Source organism: Gorilla gorilla, chromosome 1, assembly GCF_029281585.2.
Source record: "Gorilla gorilla gorilla isolate KB3781 chromosome 1, NHGRI_mGorGor1-v2.1_pri, whole genome shotgun sequence".
Taxonomy (NCBI): Eukaryota; Metazoa; Chordata; class Mammalia; order Primates; family Hominidae; genus Gorilla; species Gorilla gorilla.
In genome coordinates this window covers 148003250-148027740 of record NC_073224.2, presented here as the reverse complement: position 1 = coordinate 148027740, position 24491 = coordinate 148003250, and the positions used below count along the sequence as shown (strand labels likewise).

Genomic DNA, 24491 nt, shown 5'->3' with positions numbered 1-24491 from the left:
CCAAGTGTCACTCAAAAAGCAAACAGCAAGCCAAGAGGCGGTGGCTCACGCCTGTAATCCCAGCACTTTGGGAGGCGGAGGCGGGGGCGGGGGCGGGGGCGGGGGCGGGGGCGGGGGCGGGGGCGGGGGCGGGGGCGGATGAATCACTTGAGGTCGGGAGTTTCAGACCAGCCTGGCCAACGTGGTGAAACCGCGTGTCTACTAAAAATACAAAAACTTGCTGTGCGTGGTTACGCGTGCCTGTAGTCCCAGCTACTCGGGAGGCGGAGGCAGAATTGCCTGAACTTGTGAGTGGGTGGTTGCAGTGTGCCCAGATCACGCCACTGCACTCCAGCCTGGGTGACAAAGCGAGACCCTGTTTCAAAAAAAAAAAAAAAAAAAAATCACATAGCAGATTGAAAATTCTTGGCATATCCAACAGTCATTGTGAGAACTTTTTTTTTTCTTTTTTGAGACGGAGTCTCGCACTGTCGCCCTGGCGGGAGTTCAGTGGCGTCATCTCGGCTCACTGCAAGCTCCGCCTCTCAGGTTCACGCCATTCTCCTGCCTCAGCCTCCCAAGTAGCTGGGACTACAGGTGCCTGCCAACACGCCCGGCTAATTTTTTGTGTTTTTAGTAGAGACGGGGTTTCACCTTGTTAGGCAGGATGGTCTCGATCTCCTGACCTTGTGATCCGCCCGTTTCGGCCTCCCAAAGTGCTGGGATTACAGGCGTGAGCCACTGCGCCCGGCCTTTTTGTTTGTTTGTTTGTTTTCTTTTTTAATGGAATCTCACTCTGTCGCCCAGGCTGGAGTGCAGTGGCATGATCTCAGCTCACTGCAACCTCCGCCTGCCAGGTTCAAGCGATTCTCCTGCCTCAGCCTTCAGATTCAGAGTAGCTGGGATTCCAGGCATCCACCACCACGCTCAGCTAATTTTTGTATTTTTAGTAGAGACAGCGTTTCGCCATGTTGGCCAAGCTGGTCTTGAACTCGCAACCAGGTGATCCACCCGCCTTGGCCTCCCAAAATGCTGGGATTACAGGAGTGAGCCGCTGCACCTGGCCGAGAACTTCTTATATGCTCACTTATTACCAATGGCTTAAGTTTCTTCCTTTCCTTTCTTCTTTTTAAATAAACACAGATGAGCTCTCACTATGTTGCCCAGGCTGGTCTTGAACTCCTGATCTCAAAAGCACTCCTGCTGCCTTGGCCCCCCAGAGTGTTAGGATTATGGGTGTGAGCCACTGCACCCAGCCTCCTAATTATGTTTCAATAAAAATATGGCTGGGCACCTCTGTAACCCAGCACTTTGGGAGGTCAAGGCGGGTGAAGCTCTTGAGCGCAGGAGTTCGAGACTAGCCTGGCCAACATGGTGAAATCCCATCTTCACAAAAAAAAAAAAAAAAAAAAAAATTAGCCAGGTGTGGTGGTGCACGCCTGGGAGGATCGCTTGAGCCCAGGAGGTTGAGGCTGTAGTGAGCTGTGATTGCACCACTGCACTCCAGGCTGGGTGACAGAGCAAGACCCTGTCTGAAAAAAAAAAAAAAACCTATGCATTTTGTTCTACCTCCACTGTTTACTATTGGAGAATTGTTCTAAATAAATAAATGAAGTATAATCCCAAAGCTTCTGTTTAAAGATTAAGAGATCGTCAACGAAGTTTAAAAATAAAGTCCAAGCCCAGTGGCTCACACCTGTAATCCCAACACTTTGGGAGGCAAGGTGGGTGGATCATGAGGTCAGGAGTAGGAGACCAGCCTGGCCAACATGGTGAAACCCTGTCTCTACTAAAAATACAAAAATTAGCTGGGTGTGGTGGCAGGAGCCTGTAATCCTAGCTACTCCGGAGGCTGAGGCAGGAGAATTGCTTGAACCGGTGAGGAGGCGGTTGCAGTGAGCCAAGATCGCACCACTACACTCCAGCCTAGGCGACAGAGCAAGACTGCATGTCAAAAATAAATAAATAAATAAAGCAAAAACTGAGATCATTGTTAATAAATGAACATATACAATTATATATGGTTAATAGGTACATATAGAGTACAGCAGTGCCCCCATGTCCTTGGTTTCATTTACTGAGGTTTCAGTTACCCATGGCCAACTGCAGTCTGAAAATATTAAATGGGAATTTCCAGAAAAAATTTTTTATAAGTTTTAAATTGCCTGCCACTGCGCATATCAGGATAAAATCTTGCACCATACAGCTCTGTCAATTCTTCTCATTGTGTAGGTATTTTATTATTTCACATCATCACAAGAAGTGTGGGTACAGTACAATAAGATATTTTGAGAGAGAAACCATTCACATAACTTGTATTACAGTATATTGTTATAATTGTTCTATTTTATTATTATGTATTGTTACTCTATTACTATGCCTAGTTTATAAATTAAACTTTATCATGGGAATGTATGTATATATAGTTTGGTACTATCCTCAGTTTCAGGCATCCACTGGGGTTCTTGGGACATATTCCCTGCAGGTAAGGAAGGATCACTGCATTATGTGGTATAATGAAATATATGTTTAGTCTTAGTCCCCAGTTCCTAGCCCAAATCATCTAAAACCATTGGAATTTCCTGAGTGATAGTAGCTTTTGTTATTCATTACAAGGGCCTTCAATCACACCTCAGTATATGCTAACAAGGTGACTCAGGGTGGGGCCCCTCGATAGCTTCAGGATAAGAGCTGGTCTTTGGAAAAACCAAATACTTGATTAGAGGGTTGGAACTTTCAGTCCCCATCCTCCCCAACCTTGGACCTCCAGGGAGGAGACGGGGCCATGAGCCATGGTGACTTAGGTTTGTAATCCCACCACTTTGAGAGGCCTCAGTGGGAGGATCTCTTGAGGCCAGTAGTTTGAGACCAGCCTGGGTAACATGACAGGACCTTATCTCTACAAAAAAAATAAAAAAAATTAGCCAGGGGTGGTGGTGTGCACTTGTAGTTCCAGCTACTCAGGAGGCTGAAGTGGGAGGATCTGATGGCTTGAGGCCAAGAGGTTGAGGCTACAGTGAGCCCGATTACACCACTGCACTCCAGCCTGGGTAACAGAGTGAGACCCTGTCTCAAAAAAAAACTCAACAGATTGAGGTGGAAGGATCCCTTGAGGCCAGAAATTCGAGACCAGAGACCAGTCTGGGCAACACGGTGAGACCCTGTCTCTACACTTTTTTTTTTTTTTTTTCTGAGACGCAGTCTCACTCTGTCACCTAGGCTGGAGTGCAGTGGCATGATCTTGACTCACTAAAACCTCTGCCTCCTGGGTTCAAGCGATTCTCCTGTCTCAGCCTCCTGAGTAGCTGGGATTACAGGCACGCACCACCACGCCCGGCTAATTTTTGTATTTTTAGTAGAGATGGGGTTTCGCCATGTTGGTCAGACTGGTCTTGAACTCCTGGACTCAAATGATCTGCCCGCCTGGGTCTCCCAAAGTGCTGGGATTACAGGCATGAATCACTGCACCCGGCCTATTTTTACTTTTTAAAAAATTTCCTCCTTCTGAGGCAAGAGTGATATTTTTTCATTTTTAGTGATAAACCAGTTGTAAATTTAAATTCTTTAACTCTTAGTTTTGAGGACATTTGTGAATCTATAGTTGCTATGGAGACCAGAAGATGGGTTTCCTTTTGTTGAATCTAATGTTAGATGAAGGATGGAAACTTAAACAACAACAACAAAATATATATATATATATATATATATTTTAATGACAAGGTCCTGCTATATTGCCCAGCTAGAGTGCACAGGCTATTCACAGCTGCGATCCCATTACTGATCAGCACAGGAGTTTTGACCTGCTACATTTCTTTCTGTTGTTGTTTTGTTTTGTTTTGTGATGGAGTCTCACTCTGTCGCCCAAGCTGGAGTGCAGTGGCTCATTCTTGGCTCACTGCAAACTCCACCTCCCGGATTCAAGCAATTCTCGTGCCTCAGCCTCCCAAGTAGCTGGGATTATAGGCGGGCACCATCACATCCAGCTAATTTTTGTATTTTTAGTAGAGACGGGGCTTCACCATGTTGGCTCTGCTGGTCTTGAACTCCTGATGTCAAGTGATCACCCCTCCTTGCCTCCCAAAGTGGTGGGATTACAGACATGAGCTACGGTGCCCGGCCAACCTGGTCTGTTTCTGACCTGGGTTGGTTCCTCCCTCCTTAGGCAACCCGGTGATCCCCCAATCACTGCAAAGGATGGAAATGTTAAAATGTCTCCAAAGTATGTTCTTATGATAGCCTGATTTAAATGAAAAATGCATGCTACCTGAAACTCTTTGATGATTTTTTAAAAAATCATAATTATGAGTATTTCCATATGTCATAGAATAGCCTCATAATATCCTAGTCTTCAGCCACTTTCTTTTTTTTTTTTTTGAGACGGAGTCTCAGTCTGTCGCCCAGGCTGGAGTGCAGTGGTATAATCCTGGCTCACTGCAACCTCCACCTCCCAGATTCAAGCGATTCTCCTGCCTCAGCCTCCCAAGTAGCTGTGATTACAGGCACCCACCACCACACCTGGCTCATTTTTGTATTTTTAGTAGAGACGGGGTTTCACCATGTCGGCCAGGCTGGTCTCGAACTCCTGATCTCAGGCAATCCGCCCACCCCAGCCTCCCAAAGTACTGGGATTACAGGCATGAGCCACTGCGCCCAGCCCACTTTCTTTTCAATATTTTTGAAGCTACTTTCCCCTACCATTTTTCTGTCATACACCCCTGGCAAATCTCAATGCTACTACCTCATTTCTCCACAAACAGTCACCAATTTCTGTGTCTTCACTGTCTCAAGTATGTCTTACTAAATGCACATTTCCAATCAGCTTGTTCTGTTCTCTGTAATAATTATTTAGAAAAATTTCCACTCTCTCCTAACCTCCTTCCTGTCCTTCTTTCCCATCTTTAGCCTAGACTGTATTTTGAACTGGTTAATCAACTTCTTATTCAAAATCTCCACCTAGATATCTTACAGAATATTCAAAACTGAACTAATGATCTTCAACCTTCTAAGACTGATTCCCTTTCAGTAAATGGTGCCATTCTCCAAATGCTCAATGCAACCCAAACCATCTTTACATCTAATCTAATACCAAATCCTGGTGGGGAGGTCTACCTCCCAAATAAACCCATTCTCCATATTCTCCATTTTTGCAGCCATTTCAAGTTAAAAAAAAAAAGAAAACAAAAATAATAGAAAACAAAAGAAACTTCAAATCTGGTCTTTTTACTCTCCCCACCCCCTTAATTCAAATCTAATTCGCCAGAGTCATTAAAACCCAGGCAGGGCCTGGTGCAGTGGCTCACGTCTGTAATCCCAGCATTTTGGGAGGCCAAAGCAGGCGAATCATTTGAGGTCAGGAGTTCAAGACCAGCCTAACCAACATGATAAAACCCCGTCTCTCCTAAAAATACAAAAAAAATTAGCTGGGCGTGGTTGCACATGCCTGTGGTCCCAGCTACTTGGGAGGCTGAGGCAGGAGAATAGCTTGAACCCAGGAGGTGGAGTTTGCAGTGAGCCATGATCATGTCACTGCCCTCCAGCCTGGGTGACAGAGCAAGACCCTGTCTCAAAAAAAAAAAAAAGGTAGGATTGAAGGGTAATTTACTCAATGATAATATACTTTAAAAGTTTTTGATACTTTGCACTTATGGTATATACTGTCTAGTGCAGAAAATAGACATTAAATATACCACTGGCTATACAGTTGTAATTAGTGCTATTTAATTAGGTTGTAATAAGAGTGTTTAACAGGAAGACCTAATCCAGTGGAGGCCCCCTTGAGGAAATGACTTCAGCTTGAGAGTTGAGGAATCAGTGTGGGATCGGAGGAAGGATGAAAGAGCCAATTGTAGAAGCCCAGAGACAAAGGATAGGGTCCTGGAAACAGCTGAAAGGTCACTGGCTGAAGATGGGGCACTACTGAAGGTGTAGTTGGAGCTGAAGGCATGTAGGACTTTTTAGCTCATCTTAAGGGGTTTGCTTTTTATCCTAAAAATAATAGAAAGTAATTGAAAGGTTTTAAGGGTGGTAACATGATGAGATTTAGCTTTTTGTTTGTTTGTTTGAGATGCAGGCTCGCCCTGTTGCCCAGGCTGGAGTGCAGTGGCACGATCTCGGCTCACTGCAACCTCCACCTCCCAGGTTCAAGCGATTCTCCTGCCTCAGACTCCTGAGTAGCTGGGATTACAGGCCCGTGCCACCACGCCCGGCTAATTTTTGTATTTTTAGTAGAGACAGGGTTTCACCATGTTGGTCAGGCTGGTCTCGAACTCCTGACCTAGTGATCTACCCCTTCCCACCCCCACCCCCACCCCCAGCCTCCCAAAGTGCTGGGATTACGGGCATGAACCACTGAGCCCAGCCTGAGATTAAGCTTTTTAAAAGATCGTTCAGAAGGCAGTGTGGTGGTCTGCACCTACAGTCCCTGGAGAGGCTGAGGTAGGAGGATGCTTGAGCTCAGGAGTTCGAGACTACCTTGAGTTATGATTGCATTGCTTCATTCCAGCCTGGGCCACAGAGCAAGACTCAATCTCAAAAAAATCACTCAGTCTTCTTTACCTAGAGTGTACATGTCTCCCTGCCACTAATTCTGAAGAAGGAGGGTCAAAAAGTTGATAGTTGGGGCAAAATTTGTACTGAGTCATTCCTCTCTTTCATTTCCCTTGACTTCCTTTAGATTTTTCATGATGTGAGAGTCACACCCTAAGTCTGTACCCATCTACTCTTTTCCTGAACAATAAGATAATCTCTATATATAATCTCTAATCTATTAGAGTTTCACGTTGTTGCTCTGGCTGGCCTTGAAACCTTGGGATTAAGTGAGCCTTCCGCTTTAACCTCCCCAGTAACGGGCATTGCAGGCGCCTGCAGCCACACCATTAATACTATTTTAAACAGCAAAAACAAGAACACGAAAATTAAATCTAAACAAAAAGTGCTTGCCAATCCAGGTATTTATGTGACGTCTAGTAAGTAGATCAAGTGTGTTGCTTTCTTGTGAACACTTGGTTCTTTCCTGCCACATCAAAGTGATTGAATTAAGACGTGTCAAGCTGTTAATGGCCCCCAGACTTCCGCTTCAGGAAACTGGAGATCGATGGTTTTTTGGCCGGATTTGCGAGGAGCTTGTCAGCTGTTTTTGCCCTCCCCTTCCCATCCATCCACTGCGAATGAGTATTAGGAATTCAGAAGCGTTGTTTGCTATTTGATCCTAAGGGAAACTACTGTACTAAATATATTCTTCTGATACATGTTAGCACCTCTAAAGTATCTGCAAACCATCAAGAGGTAGTTGCGAAGACTCAAAATCCTAAATCACTCACTCATCAGTACGCAGCTGTTGCGAAACAGCTCTTAAATTGCCACTTTAAACCCAAAGAGAGCATGTCTCTAGCCTCAGCTGCTACCTAATATTGATCAAGCACTCACTACGTGCAAGAGACAGGAACTGTGGAGAAGGCTGGGGAAAAAAGCGTGAAAACCACGAAAACATCAGAAGCCAAAACTCAAGAACCTCTAGTAGGCTAACTGATTAGTGAAAACGTCGTGTTAACAGCAAATGCCTTGAGTGTAGCGCTCCTACTCCTAACCCCCGGCTCTCTACACGGCAATCACCCAAACCCACTCTGCCTGCCCTAACAGGCCTGAGCTGCCCGGCTCACACTCCTACACCTTTTTTGCACCGCCCGGGGCTGGGTGTGGTCACGTGACAGGTTCAGACCAATGGGCAGGCCGCCCGCGGGGGGTCTTCTATAAAAGCGCCTGTGGCGCGACCGCCATTACAACAAAAACTGGCGGCGAGGAACCGGGGAGAACTGTTGCCCTGCACCGCTTCATTTTGTGCAGCCTGAAAGGGGCAATCACATAAGGTCCGTTTTGTAATATACAGGTAACATACAGGTAATGTACCCTCCACAGGGGGTGCTGCCTTAGGCCGGCCCCGAGGTGCGGCCTTGGGTGGGAACAACCGTTTTTTCCCCCCTCTCCCCTCCCCGACCCCATCAACATCGTGCGACAGTCCGGGCAGTTGAGAAGGCCACCCCGCTTCGTGCCTGCAGCCCAGGTGAGTTGCCAGTCGCTTCCCTTTGGCCTTACCAACTTCAGGCTCGTTGCCCCCAAGGGATCTTTTTCTCTCTCTCCCTCTTTTCCCCTAAATGTCTGGTTTTTCTTCAAGGGAGGGCTGGGAAGGAGGAGGTTGGGGCGAGGGAGTGGGAGGTCCAGTTGTCCAACTGCCTCCTCCCATTTTGAAAAATACTCATGGTCTTTGTAGTTCCTCTTAGGTCTTGGACTGGTGTGGATCGCTGCTGCCTGTACTGTAATTTTGGAAATGCAGGAGAAAGTACGGAGCGTTTAGCTTTAGCTGGAATTTTGTGTTTATTCTGCAAGTGGTCATTTGGGACGGGGAAGTTCGAGTTCTTGCTTCATTTGTTTATTCAATTAACTTTATTAAGCCCCTGGAACATGCTGAACCCCCTTTTGGGTACTGCAGGATTGTGGTGGGCTTTACTTCAAGGCGCGCTGGCCTGTATTAAGAATTAAGATAGAGGAGGCCGGGTGCAGTGGCTCGCCCCTGTAATCTCAGCACTTCGGGAGGCCGAGGCAAGTGGATCACCTGAGGTCAGGAGTTCAAGACCAGTCTGGCCAACATAATGAAATCCCCATCTCTACTAAAAATACAAAAATTAGCTGGGTGTGATGGCAGGCGCCTGTAGTCCCAGCTACTCGGGAGGCTGAGGCAGGAGAATCGCTTGAACCCAGGAGGCGGAAGTTGCAGTGCGCCGAGATCACGCCAGTGCACTCCAGCCTGGGCGACAGAGTGAGACTCCGTCTCCCCGCTCCCCCAAAAAAGGAAGAGGTATGTACAGGGACTTTGGGACTCAAGGGAAAGGCCTGGGTGGATGGGAGGGAATGAGAGAGGCTCTTGGGCAGAAGTGATAACTCGTCTTGATCTTGAGGGACAAACAGAAGTTAGACTAAAAAGTGAGGAGGAAGTTCAGGTTAAGAGAAGTTTCTCAAAGGCATGGATGTATGTACACCGAGTAGGATGTGACAGTGGATAATTGCTTTTTTTTTTTTTTTTTTTTTTAATACAGATAGCTGCTATGGTTGGGCGATCTCAGGATCGCCCGAGTCGCTCACGCCTGTAATCCCAGCACTTAGGAGGCCGAGGCGGGTGGATCACCTGAGGTCAGGAGTTTGAGACCAGCCTGGCCGACAAGGCGAAACCCCATCTCTACTAAAAATACAAAAATTAGCCGGGCATGGTGGTGGGTGCCTGTAGTCCTAGCTAGTTGGGAGGCTGAGGCAGGAGAATTGCTTGAACCCAGGAGGAAGTGGATGTGGCAGTGAGCTGAGATCGGGCCACTGCACTCTAGCCTGGATGACAGTGAGACTCCGTCTCAAAAAAAAAAAAAAAAAAAAAAAAAGAGATGGGCCTGCTGTGTTGCCCAGGTTGGAGTACAGGGGCTATTGACAGGCACTGTCATGGCCAACTACAGCCTGAACTCCTGACCTCAAGCGATTCTTCTGCCTAAGCCTACTGGCTAGCTAGTACTACAGATACCCTGCCTCACTGTGGCTGACCGTGTTGGGAATTGGTGAAGTAGCAAGAGATGAGTCTAGTAAGGGGGCAGATTATAAAGGGGTTTGTATAGCATGAAGGACAGTGAGTTGAACTGTATGATCTTAAGCAACACCATTGCATAATTTATGTGGTGACTAGTGATTGAATAAAAGCAGTGGTTTATTGGATGGAGAATAGGAAAATAGTAAGTATCTCGAATATTTAAATTATATTCAGCAGTCATTTGTGCCCATGTATTTGATACTTTGAAGTGGCTGAGATTGGCATAAGGCGGGGCGGCAGGGCGGTGGGGGGGTGTGTATAGATGGAATTAAAAAAAAAGGAAAAAAAAGGCTAGGCGCGGTGGCTCACGCCTGTAATCCCAGCACTCTGGGAGGCCGAGGGGGGTGGATCACGAGGTCAGGAGTTGAAGACCAGCCTGGCCAACATGGTGAAACCCCATCTCTACTAAAAATACAAAAAAATTAGCCGGGCGTGGTGGCAGGCGCCTGTAATCCCAGCTACTCCAGAGGGTGAAGCAGAGAATTGCTTAAACCTGGAGGGGCGGAGGTTGCAGTGAGCGGAGATCACACCACTGCACTCCAGCCTGGGCGACAGAGCGAGACTCCGAAGTGGGGAAGGCGAGGTGGCTCAGGCCTGTAATCCCAGCACTTTGGCAAGTTGAATCGGGCAGCCAGGAGTTCAAGACCAGCCTGGCCAACATGGCGAAACCCCATCTCTACTAAAAATACAAAAAAATATTAGCCAGGTGCAGTGGCTCATGCCTGTAATCTCAGCACTTTGGGAGGCCAAGGTCAGAGGATCGCCTGAGTTCAGGAGTTTGAGACCAGCCTGGGCAATATAGTGAGACCCTATCTCTATAAAAAATACAAAAAACTCTGCAAAGAGACTGTATCCCCAAATTCTAGCTCAATGTTTTGGCACCATTTGTAGGTGCTTTATGTTAGTACATATTCAATAAATGAACAAATAGAATTTGGAAAATGGTATCCTGGAAACCAGAAGAGCATTTTAAGAGTCATAATAGTTCAGTGCAGATGTTCCTGGGAGGTCAAGTTAAGAGTCAAAAATAATTCATTAGATTTAACAATTTAGCATGGTAAGTGTTAATCTTAGTGTAAGGGGAGTTTTAGAGGAATGTTGGGGGAAAAGCCAAGTGTGAAGTAGGCTGTAAAGACAGTGGGTGAAGAGAGAGGCCACAGGATCATGCTGAAGGGCTTAATTGAAGCTCTCTGGCTTCCTCTGCAGTCTGGCAGGTGCACTGGCCAGAAAGGGGCTCTTCGGCTGAATGCTATGAGTCCGCTTCAGTAAGAGAAGAAAGGTGGAAAATGCTCTGGGTTGAGGTATGGAAGAAAAGATTGAGGCCATAAGAAAATGATAGGATTAAGGGAAGAATTTTAAAGGAGACTTGACAAAGTTTATATGGAGGGAAGCTAGTAGATAAATGTCGAAGATACAGAAAAGATGGACCAGGCCATCTGTTGAAGATACAGAAAAGATAAACCAGCACAATGGTTCATGCCTGTGATCCTAGCACTTGGGGAGCTTGAGGCAGGTGGAGGAGTGCTTGAGCCCAGGAGTTCAAGACCAGCCTGGGTAACGTAGTGAGACCCATCTCCAAAAAAAAAAAAAAAAAAAAGAGGGACCAAGGGCCTTCCAGGGGTGATGGGGGAGTGTTACCTAGAGTCCCTGGGAAAAGAGTTCTAGATAGAAAAAGTGCCTTATCCTTAGACTGAAGGGAGAAGCAAATGAGAAGATTGAGTCATTGTAAGGACTATTGTAATTCATTTCTTTTTTTCTTTATTATTATACTTAAGTTCTAGGGTACATGTGCACAACGTGCAGGTTTGTTACATATGTATACATGTGCCGTGTTGGTGTGCTGCACCCATTAACTCATCATTTACATTAGATATTTCTCCTAATGCTATCCCTCCCCCCTCCCTCCACCCCAACATTGTAAATCATTTCTATGAATTACCTCTGGCCCAAATTGAAGCCTGATCTAAGTTTGCAGAAACTATTTTCTCCCTTGGATTGGAGACTGCTCATTTGATGGTGTAGGATTTGGAATTAGTGTATAAGCTCATCAAGGGCCAGGTTACTTTTGACCTCCAGAATCCAAGCTCTTTAGTTCTATGCTGTGCTGTTTCCTGAGATTGAAGTATGCACTTAGGGCAATACAATTTAATAACTGATTACAGTTAGTAATCACTGAGGGAATTCAAAAATTTGTCAGCTGGGTGTTGTGGCTCACGCCTGTAATCCCAGCTCTTTGGGATGCTGAGGCAGGAGGATTGCTTGAGCCCAGGAGTTCAAGACCAGCCTGGCCAATATGGTGAAACCCCATCTCTACTAAAAATACAAAAATTAGTCAGGTATGATGGCGGGTGCCTGTAATCCCAGCTTCTTGGGAGGCTGAGGCAGGAGAATCGCTTGAACCTGGGAGGTAGAGGTTCCAGTGAGCCGAGTTCATGCCACTGCATTCCAGCCTGGGTGACAGCAAGAAAAAGATTCTTTTCAGAGTTCCCAAGGTTATTTGAGAGTTATTGAGTGGGCAAGAGACGTGGTTTTCAGGCAATTTATTCATTCAACCATAGACTGATGTAACAAGGGGATGCTACACTATTGTGTGATTGTCTTCAACAAAGTGAATTGAACTTTTCATTATCATTTATGATACATTGTTTTTGAACAGTTGTAATGAGTGGTTACTATGTAACACTGAATTCTTGACATTAGATTTCATCTGCTCATGACACATTTTTTTTTTACTTACCATTTTCTTCTCCTACCTGTTTTTTTTGTTTGTTTTGTTTTTTGAGAGAGTCTCCCTCTGTTGCCGAGGCTGGAGTACAGTGGCGTGATCTCAGCTCACTGCAACCTCCCCCTCTGGGATTCAAGCAATTCTCCTGCCTCAGCCTCCCAAGTAGCTGGGACTACAGGCACATGACACCACACCTGGCAAATTTTTGTATTTTTAGTAGAGACAGGGTTTCACCATGTTGCTCAGGCTGGTCTTAAACTCCTGACTTCAGGTAATCCATTTGCCTTGGCCTCCCAAAGTGCTGAGATTTTAGGTGCGAGCCACGATGCTTGGCATTTTTTTTTTTTTTTTTTTTTTTGAGGCAAGTTCTCACTCTGTCACCTAGGCTGGAGTGCAGTGGTGCAATCATGGCTCACTGCAGCCTCGACTTCATGGGCTCAAGTGATCCCCCCACCTCTGCCTCCAGAGTAGCTGGGACTACAGGTGTGCTCCATGATGCCCAGTTATTTTTTGTATTTTATGTAGACACAAGATCTCACTATGTTGCCCAAGATAGTCTCAAACTCCTGGGCTCAAGTGTTCTTCCCACCTTGGCCTCTCAAAGTGTTGGGTTTACAGACATGAGCCACCGGGTATGACCCATCTTTCTAGAGATATATCCACAGGTAAAAAATGTTTTGAAAGCAGAAATAACAAAATGACAACTCACTATAAACATTAGAAGCAATAGTGGAGCCTGGGTGTGATGGCTCGCGCCTGTAATCCCAGCACTTTGGGAGGCTGAGGTGGGAGGATCACTTGAGACCAAGAGTTTAATAAGACCAGCTTGAGCAGCATGGTGAACCCTCATCTCTACTAAAAAAATTACAAAAATTAGCCAGGTGTGGTGGCATGCAGCTGTAGTCCCAGCTACTTGGGAGGCTGATGTGGGAGGATGGCTTGAGCCCGAGATTGAGGCTTCAGTGAGCAGTGATCATGCCACTGCACTGCAGCCTGGGTGACAAAGCAAGACCCTGTCTCAACAAAACAAAAAAACAGTGGACTTTCACTTAGATGGGTTAGACTGCAGATTATAGTTGCCAGTATAATGGTAACTCTGTACTTTTTCCCCTCCTTAAGATGGCATATTGGAATGTGAGTGTAAGTGCTTTTTAGAGAGAACCTTAAATTAACCAGCGTGTTTACTTCTGACACTAGACAAGCGGTTAGGACCCACCATTAATATGAAAATTGTCTGGGTGCGGTGGCTCAATCCTGTAATCCCAGTGCTTTGGGAGGCTGAGGCAGGTGGATCACTTGAGGTCAGAAGTTCAAGACAGCCTGGCCAACATGATGAAATCCCATCTCTACTAAAAATACAAAAATTAGCTGGGTGTAGTGTAATGCCTCCCTGTAATCCCAGCTACTAGGGAGGCTGAGGCAGGAGAATCGCTTGAACCCTGGAGGCAGAGGTTGCAGTGAGCTGAGATTGCTCCATGGCACTCCAGCCTGGGAGACAGAGTGAGACTCTGTGTTAAAAACAAAACAAAACAACAACAAAAACCTCTTTTGGGTTCTTTTGTAGGACTCTTGTGGTGGCTTCTTCTGTTTGTTATTAAAAATTAAGAGCTAAAATTAAAGGCTTTAGGGAAAATGAAATAGTAAAATTGACAACTGTCTAGCATAGAAATTTGCAAAGTATCGTAAAAAGCCACATAAGCCCATTTTTAAACGTTTAAAAGAAACAGAAGATTAAAGTAATTGAAACAGTAAGATGGGTAATGACAGTGGATACATTATAAAAGGGAAAATTTTTAGTCATATATTGCTGGATGGTGAGCTTCACTTCACATTAGAAACCAGGGCCTCCAGCCAAGAAATGCAGAGAGTTCACCACTGAGACGATAATCAGATTATCAGATATTAGCTATTGTTTTGCCCAGTGACAATGATATCAGAATTATTTGTTAATGTTTGGTGCATTCATGTTCAGGCCATCTGTGGCCCTCAATTACAGTGTATAAGGCTGTTATTAAAATTTTCAAGTGTACAGAAAGGTAAAATAGTACAAAAAAATCTATATCAGCAGTTGTCAACATTTTGCCATATTTGCTTTTCTATATAGCCTTCCCACAGGCCTTTTAAAGATATATTACAGATATGACTTCACAAGTTTTTTTGAGCAACACTTAACATTTTTTCCTGTACACCTTGCTATTACATCTGTCAAGATGAACAATCCCCTAGATTTCCCTAGTTGTCTCAAAATGTTTGTTATGACCGATCTTTTTCTTTTTTTCTTTTGCCACCTTTCTGGCTGGAAATATGGCTGATGTTTTAAAACCAAGATTTGATATAGAATAACCAATTGAGTTTGGTTATCATGGTTTTTCCTGCCCCCCCCACCCCCTGCCTGCTTTTCCTGAGTTGTATGTCATGGATCTTAATGTAGGATCATTTTTCTTATTTTCTGTAATGACCTTGACTTTTGTAAAATAGGCCATTTTAGCGCTGTCCCTTAGAACTTTTCTGCCGTGATGGCAGTGTTCTATATCTGCATTGTCTCCTACAGTAGCTGCTAGCCACATGTGGCTATTAAGCACTTGAAATGTGGCTAAGTTTTTAATTCTATTAAGTTTTGGGTAATTTAAATTGTTATGGTTAACTAGGGGCCATCATACAGCACAGCTCTAAGTCCCTGAATTTTCTGTAAAATAAAAGTTATATCTAAAAGCTTGATTAGGCTGGCATGGTGTCTCACATCTGTAATCCCCAGCGCTTTTGGGAGGCTGAGGTGAGAGGATGACTTGAAGCCAGGAATTTGAGACCAGTCTGGGAAACAGTGAGACTCTGGCTTCCCCGCTTCCCTGAAAAAATAATTAACCAGGCATGGTGATATGTACCTGTAGTCCTACTCAGGAAACTGAGGCAGGAGGATTGCTTGTGCCCAGGAGTTCAAGATTGCAGTGAGCCATGATTGAGCCACTGCACCCCTGCTTGGGTGACAGAGCAAGACCCTGTCTCCAAAAAATTTTTAAAAATAGAAAATCTTGATTACATTCAATTGTTCACATTTTTGGCAAAAAGGCTTTATAGGTAATTTATAGGTACTATGTACTTAGCCATGTTAAATACTACAGAGAAGTCTAGGAAGGTAACTGAGGAAGGCCAGTGAGGGATATGGAATTATGGAATGTTTTACGGTATTTGTGATTTGTGGGACAGCAAAAACTTTTGTGTTAGCGCTGAACGTGGAGAGGATTTGTATGTGTGTTTTAATAGATTTTATTTTTGGCCGGGGGCAGTGGCTCATGCCTGTAATCCCAGTACTTTGGGAGGCCGAGGCAGGCGGATCACGAGGTCAGGAGATGGAGACCATCCTGGCTAACACGGTGAAACCCTGTCTCTACTAAAAATACAAAAAATTAGCTGGGTGTGGTGGCGGGCGCCTGTAGTCCCAGCTACTCTGGAGGCTGAGGCAGGAGAATGGCTTGAATCTGGGAGGTGGAGCTTGGAGTGAGCCGAGATTGCACCACTGCACTCCAGCCTGGGCGACAGAGCGAGACTCCATCTCAAAAAAAAAAAAAAATTTTATGTTTTAGAGGAGTTTAGGTTCACAGCAAAACTGAGCAGTAAACAGTGTTCCCATCTACCCCGTTTCAACACTAGTACAGCACCAGAGTGGTACGTTTGTTACAATCAATGAACCTACATTGACACATCATCACCCAACATTAATAGTTTCCATAGTTTCTGTTTTGGTGTACATTCCATGAGTTTTGACAAATGGATCTACCATTATACTATCATACAAGGTAGTCTCACTTCCCTGAATATCCTCTGTGCTCTGCCTATTCCCTCCTCCCCAAACCCCTAGCAACTGCTGATCTTTTTACTATCTCTATAGTTTTGTGTTTTTTTGTTGTTTTTTGTTTTTGTTTTTGTTTTTGTTTTTTTTTTGAGATAGAGTCTTGCTCTGTCACCCAGGCTGGAGTTTAGTAGGGCCATCTTGGCTCACAACCTTCACCTCCCAGATTAAAGCAATTCTTGTGCCTCAGTCTCCAAGCAGCTGGGATTACTGGCAATGTGCCACATTGCCTGGCTAACTTTTGTATTTTTATTAGAGACAGGGAAGTCTCACCATGTTGGCCAGGCTGGTCTCGAGCTCCCGACCTCAAATGATCCACCTGCCTCGGCCTTCCAAAGCGCTGGGATTACAGGCGTGAGCCACCATGCCTGGCCAAGTTTTGCCTTTTTTTGAGAACGACATTCAAGCTTTCACGATGTCTTTTCATGACTTGATAACTCATGCCTTTTTTTTTTTTTTTTTTTTTTAAAGGAGTCTCACTCTGTCACCTAGGCTGGAGTCCAGTGGTGGGATCTCAGTTCACTGCAACCTTTGTCTCCAGGGTTCAAGCGATTCTCATGCCTCAGCCTCCTGAGTAGCTGGGATTACAAGCGTTCACTGCCATGCCCGGCTAGTTTTCGTGTTTTTAGTAGAGATGGGTTTTCACCATATTGCCCAGGCTGGTCTTGAACTCCTGATCTTGGGTGGTCTACCCACCTTCACCTCCCAAAGTGTTGGGATTACAGGTGTGAGCCACCATGCCCAGCCGATAGCTCATTTCTTTTTAGTGCTGAATAATATTTCATTGCATGAATGTAATAGAGTGTATTTACCCTTTCACCTACTTAAGGACATCTTAGTTATTTTCAAGTTTTGGCAATTATGAATAAAGCTGCTATAAACATCCTGTGTAAGTTTTTTGTGTGGCAAGGTATTTTTTTTAAAAATCAAGGCTGGGGGAATGTCTGTAGCCAAAGATACCAGTGGAAAGTAATTCTAGATAAAAAATTAAATGTAGAAAATGAGGCGGGGAACCGTGGGCTTATCTGTAATTCCAGCACTTTGGGAGGCCAAGGAGGGCAGATTGCTTGAGCTCAGTAGTTCGAGACCAGCCTGGGTGACATGGCAAAACCCCATCTATACAAAAAAAATGAGCTGGATATTGTGGTATGTACCTATAGTCCCAGATAATCAGGAGGCTGAGGTGGGAGAGTCGTTTGAGCCCAGGAGTTTGAGGCTGCAGTGAGCCAAGATCATACTGTTGCACTCCAGCCTGGGGGACAGTAAGACCCTGACTCAAAGTAGAAAATGAAACCATGAGACTGCAGAAAGTATATTGTGTAATAAATACACATATATATATTTTTGAGCCAAGATCGCGCCACTGCATTCCAGCCTGGGCGATAGAGTGAGATGCCATCTCAAAAAACAAAAACATAATACATAGTAAATAATACTATATGTAAAGTTCAAAAATGGTCACAGCTTGGTCTGTAGTGATTGGAGTGGTTAACCTTTGTGGATGAGGGAGGTTACAGTGACTGGGGCACCTAAAAAGTAGGTTAGCTTTAAATAATTACAAAGCCAGGATAAGAGCCAGTTTAGTTGTGACATCCTAGAATAGCTCCATCTTTGTTCTTATGATTTTTCTCTTTTTCTTTTTCTTTTTTTTTTTTTATTTTACAGGTGAGGTCTCACTGTGTTGCCCAGGCTGGTCTTGAACTCCTGAGCTCTTTTTTGAGACAGGGTCTTGCTGTGTCACCCAGGCTGGAGTGCAGTGGCACAATCTGAGCTCATTGCAGCCTCTACCTCCCGGGTTCAAGTGGTCCTTCCACTTCAGCCTCCCGAGTAGCTGGGACTACAGATGTGCACCACCACGCCTGACTGATTTTTATATTTTTTGCAGGGATGGGGGGTTTCATCTTGTTGTCCAGTCTGGTATTGAACTCCTGCCCTCAAGCCATCTGCCCTCAGCCTACCAAAGTTCTGGGATTACAGGCATGAGCCACAGCACCCAACCTATGACTTTTATTAAGTGCTATATTTCCATATATGTGTAACATGAAAATCGTGAAAGTAGAAGATTGATAACCACCTTCAATTCGTTTTAATGTAGTAGTAGTCAATCTTGGCTGCACAGCAGAAGTAACAGGGAACTTTTAAAAAACCAACAAAACTGATTGCCAGGCGCTCTCTCCAGAGATTGGGACCTGAGCATTGGTATTTTTAAAGATCCACAGCTCCTCATACCTATTAGGATGGCTAGTATTAAAACAAAATATTACTATTGGCAAGGGTGTGGAGAAATTGAACTCTCGTACATTGTTAGTGGGAATGTGAAATCATGTATTGACCATGGGAAATGGGATGGGCTTCCTCAAAAAATTAGAAATATAATTGCCATATGATCTAGCAATTCCCCTTGTGTATATATATCCAAAAGAATTGAAAGCAGGGTCCTGAGATACTTGTAAACCCATATTCACAGCAGCAGTATTCACAATATAGTCAAGAAGTGGAAGCAACCCAAGTGGCATCAATGAATGAATGGATAAAGAAAATGATAGACATACAATGGAATATTATTTAGCCTTAAAAGGAAGGGAAATTCTAACACGCTACAACATGGATGAATCTTAAGGGCTTTGTATTAGGAAAAATAAACCAGTCACAAGAAAGATAAATATGATTTGTCACTTTAATGAAGTATTTAGGGTAGTCAAATTCATGGCAACAGAAAGCAGAATGGTGGTTGCCAGGTACAGCGGGGACAGAAGAATGAGGATTTGTTGGTTAATGTGCATAGAGTTTCTGTTTTGCAAGATGGAAAAGTTCTAGAGATTGGTTTCACAAAAAACATGAATATACTTAACACTGCTGAACTGTGCACTTGAAAAGTGTTAGTATGGTAAATTTTGGTATGTTTTACGCCACAGTTCAAAAATATCTATAAGTGATTAATATGCAACAGGAGGTGAGAACTAATACTACTTTAATGCAGACAAAGATAATATTGGCTAAGTGTTAACACTGGTCTCTAAAAATGGGCAACTTATTTCATTACTTTTCATTTTGCTTATGTACTTGAGGTATTACGTGCACGTTGGTAGTACCTTTATTATCCTTAAAGTAATGATGCTGTCTAGGAATATTAAATACTGTCTTTCTGAAACACCTATGAAATTTAAAATATTTTATTCTAGACGTAGCAATATGTGCCACAGAGTAACATTTTAATCTAATAAATTTGGTTTTAAAATAAATCACTTTGGGTCGGGTGCAGTGGCTCACGCCTGCAATCCCAGCACTTTGAGAGGTCGAGGAGGGTGGATCACCTGAGATCAGGAGTTCCAGACCAGCCTGGCCAATGTAGTGAAACCCTGCCTGTACTAAAAATACAAAAGTTAGCTGGGCGTGGTGGCAGGTGCCTGTAATCCCAGCTACTCAGGAAGCTGAGGCAGGAGAATCACTTGAAGCCAGCAGGCAGAAGTTGCAGTGAGTGGAAATTGTGCCACTGCACTCCAGCCTGGGCGGTAGAGTGAGACTCCATCTCAAAAAATAAAAACAGAAAAATAAAATCACTTTGGCTGGGCATGGTGGCTCAAGGCTGTAATCTCAGCACCTTGGGAGGCCGAGGTGTGTGGATCACCTGAGGTCAGGTTTTTGAGACCAGCCGGGCCAACATGTTGAAACCCTGTCTCTACAAAAAAATACAAAAATTAGCTGCGTGGTGGCATGCATCTGTAGTCGCAGCTACTTGGGAGGCTGAGGCTAGAGAATCGCTTGAACCTGGGAGTCAAAGATTACAGTGGGCCGAGATCGCGCCATTGCACTCCAGCCTGGGCAACAGAGTGAGACTCCATCTCAGAGAGAGAGAGAGACACCATAAATAAATTAATTACTTTTTTCAAATTAGCCAGAACATTTTTTTACTTTGCTTTTCTCTCTTCATTGAATTAACAATTGTAGAATACTTACACGCTGATCATATCTTTAACATTCTCTGTTATTTCTTCCGACTAGGAATTTATAGACTTTTCCTGCTAAGACCTCAATTTGTGTTTTTGTGAAAGACAGGAAGACTGAGATGTTGAAATAATTTAAAACATCCAAGGTTGGCCGGGCGCGGTGGCTCACACTTGTAATCCCAGCACTTTGGGAGGCCGAGGCGGGCGGATCATGAGGTCAGGAGATCGAGACCACGGTGAAACCCCGTCTCTACTAAAAATACAAAAAGCCGGGCGTAGTGGAGGGCGCCTGTAGTCCCAGCTACTCGGGAGGCTGAGGCAGGAGAATGGCGTGAACCCGGGAGGCGGAGCTTGCAGTGAGCCGAGATGGCGCCACTGCACTCCAGCCTGGGTGACAGAGCAAGACTCTGTCTCAAAAAAAAAAAAAAAAAAAAAAATCCAAGGCTAAGGCATATATAGTGAAACTTTTACTATTTGTATATAAAAAATTTGTATTTGTTTAAAAATTGATTTCTTTGCCATTTGGCTTTTTTTTTCATCCTGTCTTAATCATGATGTGCTTTAAAACACAGTATGTGTTAACTCTTTTTTGAGATGGAGTTTCACTCTTGTTGCCCAGGCTGTAGTGCAATGGCACGATCTTGGCTCACTGTAACCTCTGCCTCCCGGGTTTAAGGGATTCTCCCTCCTCACCCTCCTAAGTGGCTTGGATTACAGGCATGCACTACCACGTCTGGCTAATTTTTGTATTTTTAGTAGAGACGGGGTTTCACTACATTGGTCAGGCTGGTCTCGAACTTCTGACCTCAGGTGATCCACCTGCCTTGGCCTCCCAAAGTGTTGGGATTACAGGCCTGAGCCACTGTGCCCGGCTTCTGTTACTCTTGAATAACACTTTTCAGCTCCTGTGGAAACCATTCCTAAAGTGCTTCTAAGTACTCAGTTTTTGTTTTTCAGGACATGTACTTGTAGACAGGATTCGAAGCAGTTAAGAATGTCTCTGCCAAGTCGACAAACAGCTATTATTGTTAACCCTCCTCCACCAGAATATATAAATACTGAGAAAAATGGGCGATTGACAAATCAACTTCAGTATCTACAAAAAGTTGTCCTAAAGGATTTATGGAAGCATAGTTTTTCATGGCCCTTTCAACGTCCTGTGGATGCTGTGAAACTAAAGTTGCCTGTATGTATGTCTTCAACTATGTTAGTTTCAAAAAAAGAAAAATCCTGTAAATTTCTGTAAGACATAACTAGTCTTTAATATTATAAAACATATTTGGCCAGGTGCGTTGGCTCCCACCTGTAATCCCAGCACTTTGGGAGGCCGAGGTGGGGAGATCACCTGAGGTCGGGAGTTCGAGACCAGCCTGACCAACACGGAGAGACCCCGTCTCTACTAAAAATACAAAATTAGCCGGGCGTGGTGGCACATGCCTGTACTTCCAGCTACCCAGGAGGCTGAGCAGGAGAATCTCTTGAACCTGGGAGGCGGAGGTTGTGGCAAGCCGAGATTGTGCCATTGCCTGGGCAACAAGAGTAAAACTCCATCTCCAAAAATAAAAAATAAAAAAAATTTAACAACTGATTTATTTAGCATCATTAAAGTCTATCCCAATGAGTATTTTTTTCCAAAAAAAAAAGCTTATTTTTCTGAGCATTCGCATTCTTATTTTAATAATTTGTGATAAATTGTAATACATGTTTTCTTATTATAGTATATGTCACTTCACCTTTTGGATGCAGAGTTATCCTGAATTTTACCTTTTCTATGAAGTTTCTCTTGACACTTCTGGCAGGCTTAGTTGCATCACATACAGAATTTGACTTTAGGTCTTACGTTAGGAATTTTTAGCCATTCAGTAATGCAATGGTTGAGTAGTTTACAATATAGCTAGTCAACTCGAAGCTGGAATTTTATTCTATGGAGTCAGACTCCATAAAAACAAGGTTCTTTTTCCTCATGCCCTTTTTATTTTCAAGGATAATTTTATTCTGAAATTCTTACCGTTGTTCATCTTTATTGGCTTTTTTTTTTTAGCATCTAAAAATAATGCCGTAGCAGTCAGCTTTGTTTCTCATTACTAAAGGTTCTAGTTTCTAGAATATGGCCTTTTTTTTTTTTTTTTTGAGACAGTCTCACTCTGTCACCCAGACTAGAGTGCAGTGGCATGATCTCTGCCCGCTGCAACCTCTGCCTCCTGGGCTCAAGTGATTCTTGGGCCTCACCCTCCCAAGTAGCTGGGAAGACAGGCATGCGCCAGCACACCTGGCTAATTTTCTGTTTTTTATTGTTGTTGTTGTTGTTGTGTTTTTTGAGACAGAGTCTGGCTCTGTCCACCAGGCTGGAGTGCAGTGGCACAATCTTGGTTCACTGCAACCTCTGCCTCCCAGGTTTGAGTGATTCTCCTGCCTCAGACTCCTGAGTAGCTGGGATTACAGGCACGCATCATCACACCAGGCTTATTTTTGTATTTTTAGTGGAGATGGGGGCTTCCCCATGTTGGCCAGGCTGGTCTCGAACTCGTGACCTCAGGTGATCCACCCGCTTTGGCCTCCCAAAGTGCTGGGATTACAGGCGTGAGCCACCATGCCCGGCCAATTTTCTGTATTTTTATTAGAGATGGGTTTCGCCATGTTGGCCAGGCTGATCTTGAACTCCTGGCCTCAAGTGATCCTCCTGCCTTGGCCTCCCGAAGTGCGGGACTACAGGCGTGAGCCACTGTGCCCAGCCAGAATATGGCTTTTTAAAGATAATCAGTTGCTCTCTCTAGTTACAGGTGTATAGTGTATTAAATTTCTTTGTGTATCAATAGTTGTAGTGTATTCATTCTTACTAACATTTAGAATTTGTTCAAAACCATAGGATTATTATACCATTATAAAAAACCCAATGGATTTAAATACAATTAAGAAGCGCTTGGAGAATAAATATTATGGGAAGGCTTCAGAATGTATAGAAGACTTCAATACAATGTTCTCAAATTGTTATTTATATAACAAGGTATGTAAGCCTTATGTTATACTTGCTAATTCTTTGCCATTACATATAGGAGAGAAATGTATAAATTGTGATCATTTCAGATTTCAATTATCTTCGTTTGAGATACTTGACGTGTGTGTGTGTGTGTGTATAATTGTTTTTTTTTTTTTTTGAGATGGAGTCTGGCTCTGTCACCCAGGCTGGAGTGCAGTGGTGTGATCTCAGCTCACTGCAACCTCTGCCCCCAGGTTCAAGTGATTCTGCTGCCTCAGCCTCCTGAGTAGCTGGGAATACAGGCACCCACCAACCTGCCTGGCTAATTTTTTGTATCTTTTTTTAGTAGAGACAGGGTTTTACCCTGTTGGCCTGGCTGGTCTCGAACTCCTGACCTCAGGTGTTCCACCCACCTCAGCCTCCCAAAGTTCTGGGATTATAGGTGTGAGCCACTGTGCCCGGCCAAGATCTTTTACATGTTTTTAAGGACAATACTTTTTCACTGAATTTCGTAATTTTCACATACCAATACTTGTTCAGTCTATTTGCTATAATATTTTTGTGCCTGAATAGCTGTAGTGGCTTGTTATGTTTTTAAAAACCAAAATACCAATGAGAGCTGGTTTCTGTGAATAAGGTATTTCAGAATGTTTTGTATTGCATTCCTGTCATTTTAGTTATGAGATAAAGGAAAAGCCTTAGTATATACTAATCTTCATTAAATTTTCACAGTATGGACCCCTGGCCATAACCTAAAAAGCCAAACCAATTGCCTACTTCTAAACTTCACAAGTTGATTTAAAGATCAGATATGTTCTGGCCAGGCACGGTGGCTCACACCTGTAATCCCAGCACTTTGGGAGGCTGAGGCGGGAGGATCATGAGGTTAAGAGATCGAGACCATCCTGACCAACATGGTGAAACCCCGCCTCACTAGAAATACAAAAATTAGCTGGGCGTGGTGGCGTGTGCCTGTAGTCCCAGCTACTCGGGAGGCTGAGGCAGGAGAATCGCTTCAGCCCAGGAGGTGGAGGTTGCAGTGAGCCTAGATGCCACCATTGCACTCCAGCCTGGTGACAGAGCAAGACACCTTCTCAAAAAAAAAAAAAATCCACCTTCCTGGGATGAGTCCTTTGATTCTCCCTTTTGCCTTTCCCTGTCTCTTGTTTCTCTGTCTAAAAAAGAGATCAGATATGCTCTTTGTTCTATCCCAGTAGTAGTACTTGGATTTGTGTTAATGAATTTGCCTATATGATATATGTAGAGATTTTATTTTATTTTTTTATTTTTATTTTTTGAGATGGAGTCTCGCTCTGTTGCCCAGGCTGGAGTGCAGTGTATGTGGAGATTTTAAACTTAATCTTCATATTGGCTGTCATCCATAAAATTGGATT

The 24491-nt window shown here is 44.0% G+C and overlaps 1 protein-coding gene across 7 annotated transcripts in view; it reads left to right on the top strand.

Moving 5' to 3' along the window:
• Window positions 1-7761: 7761 nt before the first annotated feature.
• The window catches only part of BRDT (bromodomain testis associated), a 64950-nt gene continuing 48220 nt past the window's right edge, over window positions 7762-24491 (top strand). Inside the window, exons 1-4 of one of the 7 annotated variants that reach the window (XM_019029524.3) lie at window positions 7762-7844; window positions 7994-8038; window positions 21078-21306; window positions 22987-23124. In XM_019029524.3, coding sequence (XP_018885069.3) covers window positions 21115-21306; window positions 22987-23124 — 330 coding nt within the window. In that variant the 5' untranslated portion in view covers window positions 7762-7844; window positions 7994-8038; window positions 21078-21114. Of the gene's footprint in view, window positions 8039-8255; window positions 8315-8374; window positions 8831-10585; window positions 10659-21077; window positions 21307-22986; window positions 23125-24491 lie in introns of those variants that run through there. The other 6 variants (XM_055352127.2, XM_019029475.3, XM_019029586.3 and 3 more) reach the window with 6 other exon arrangements.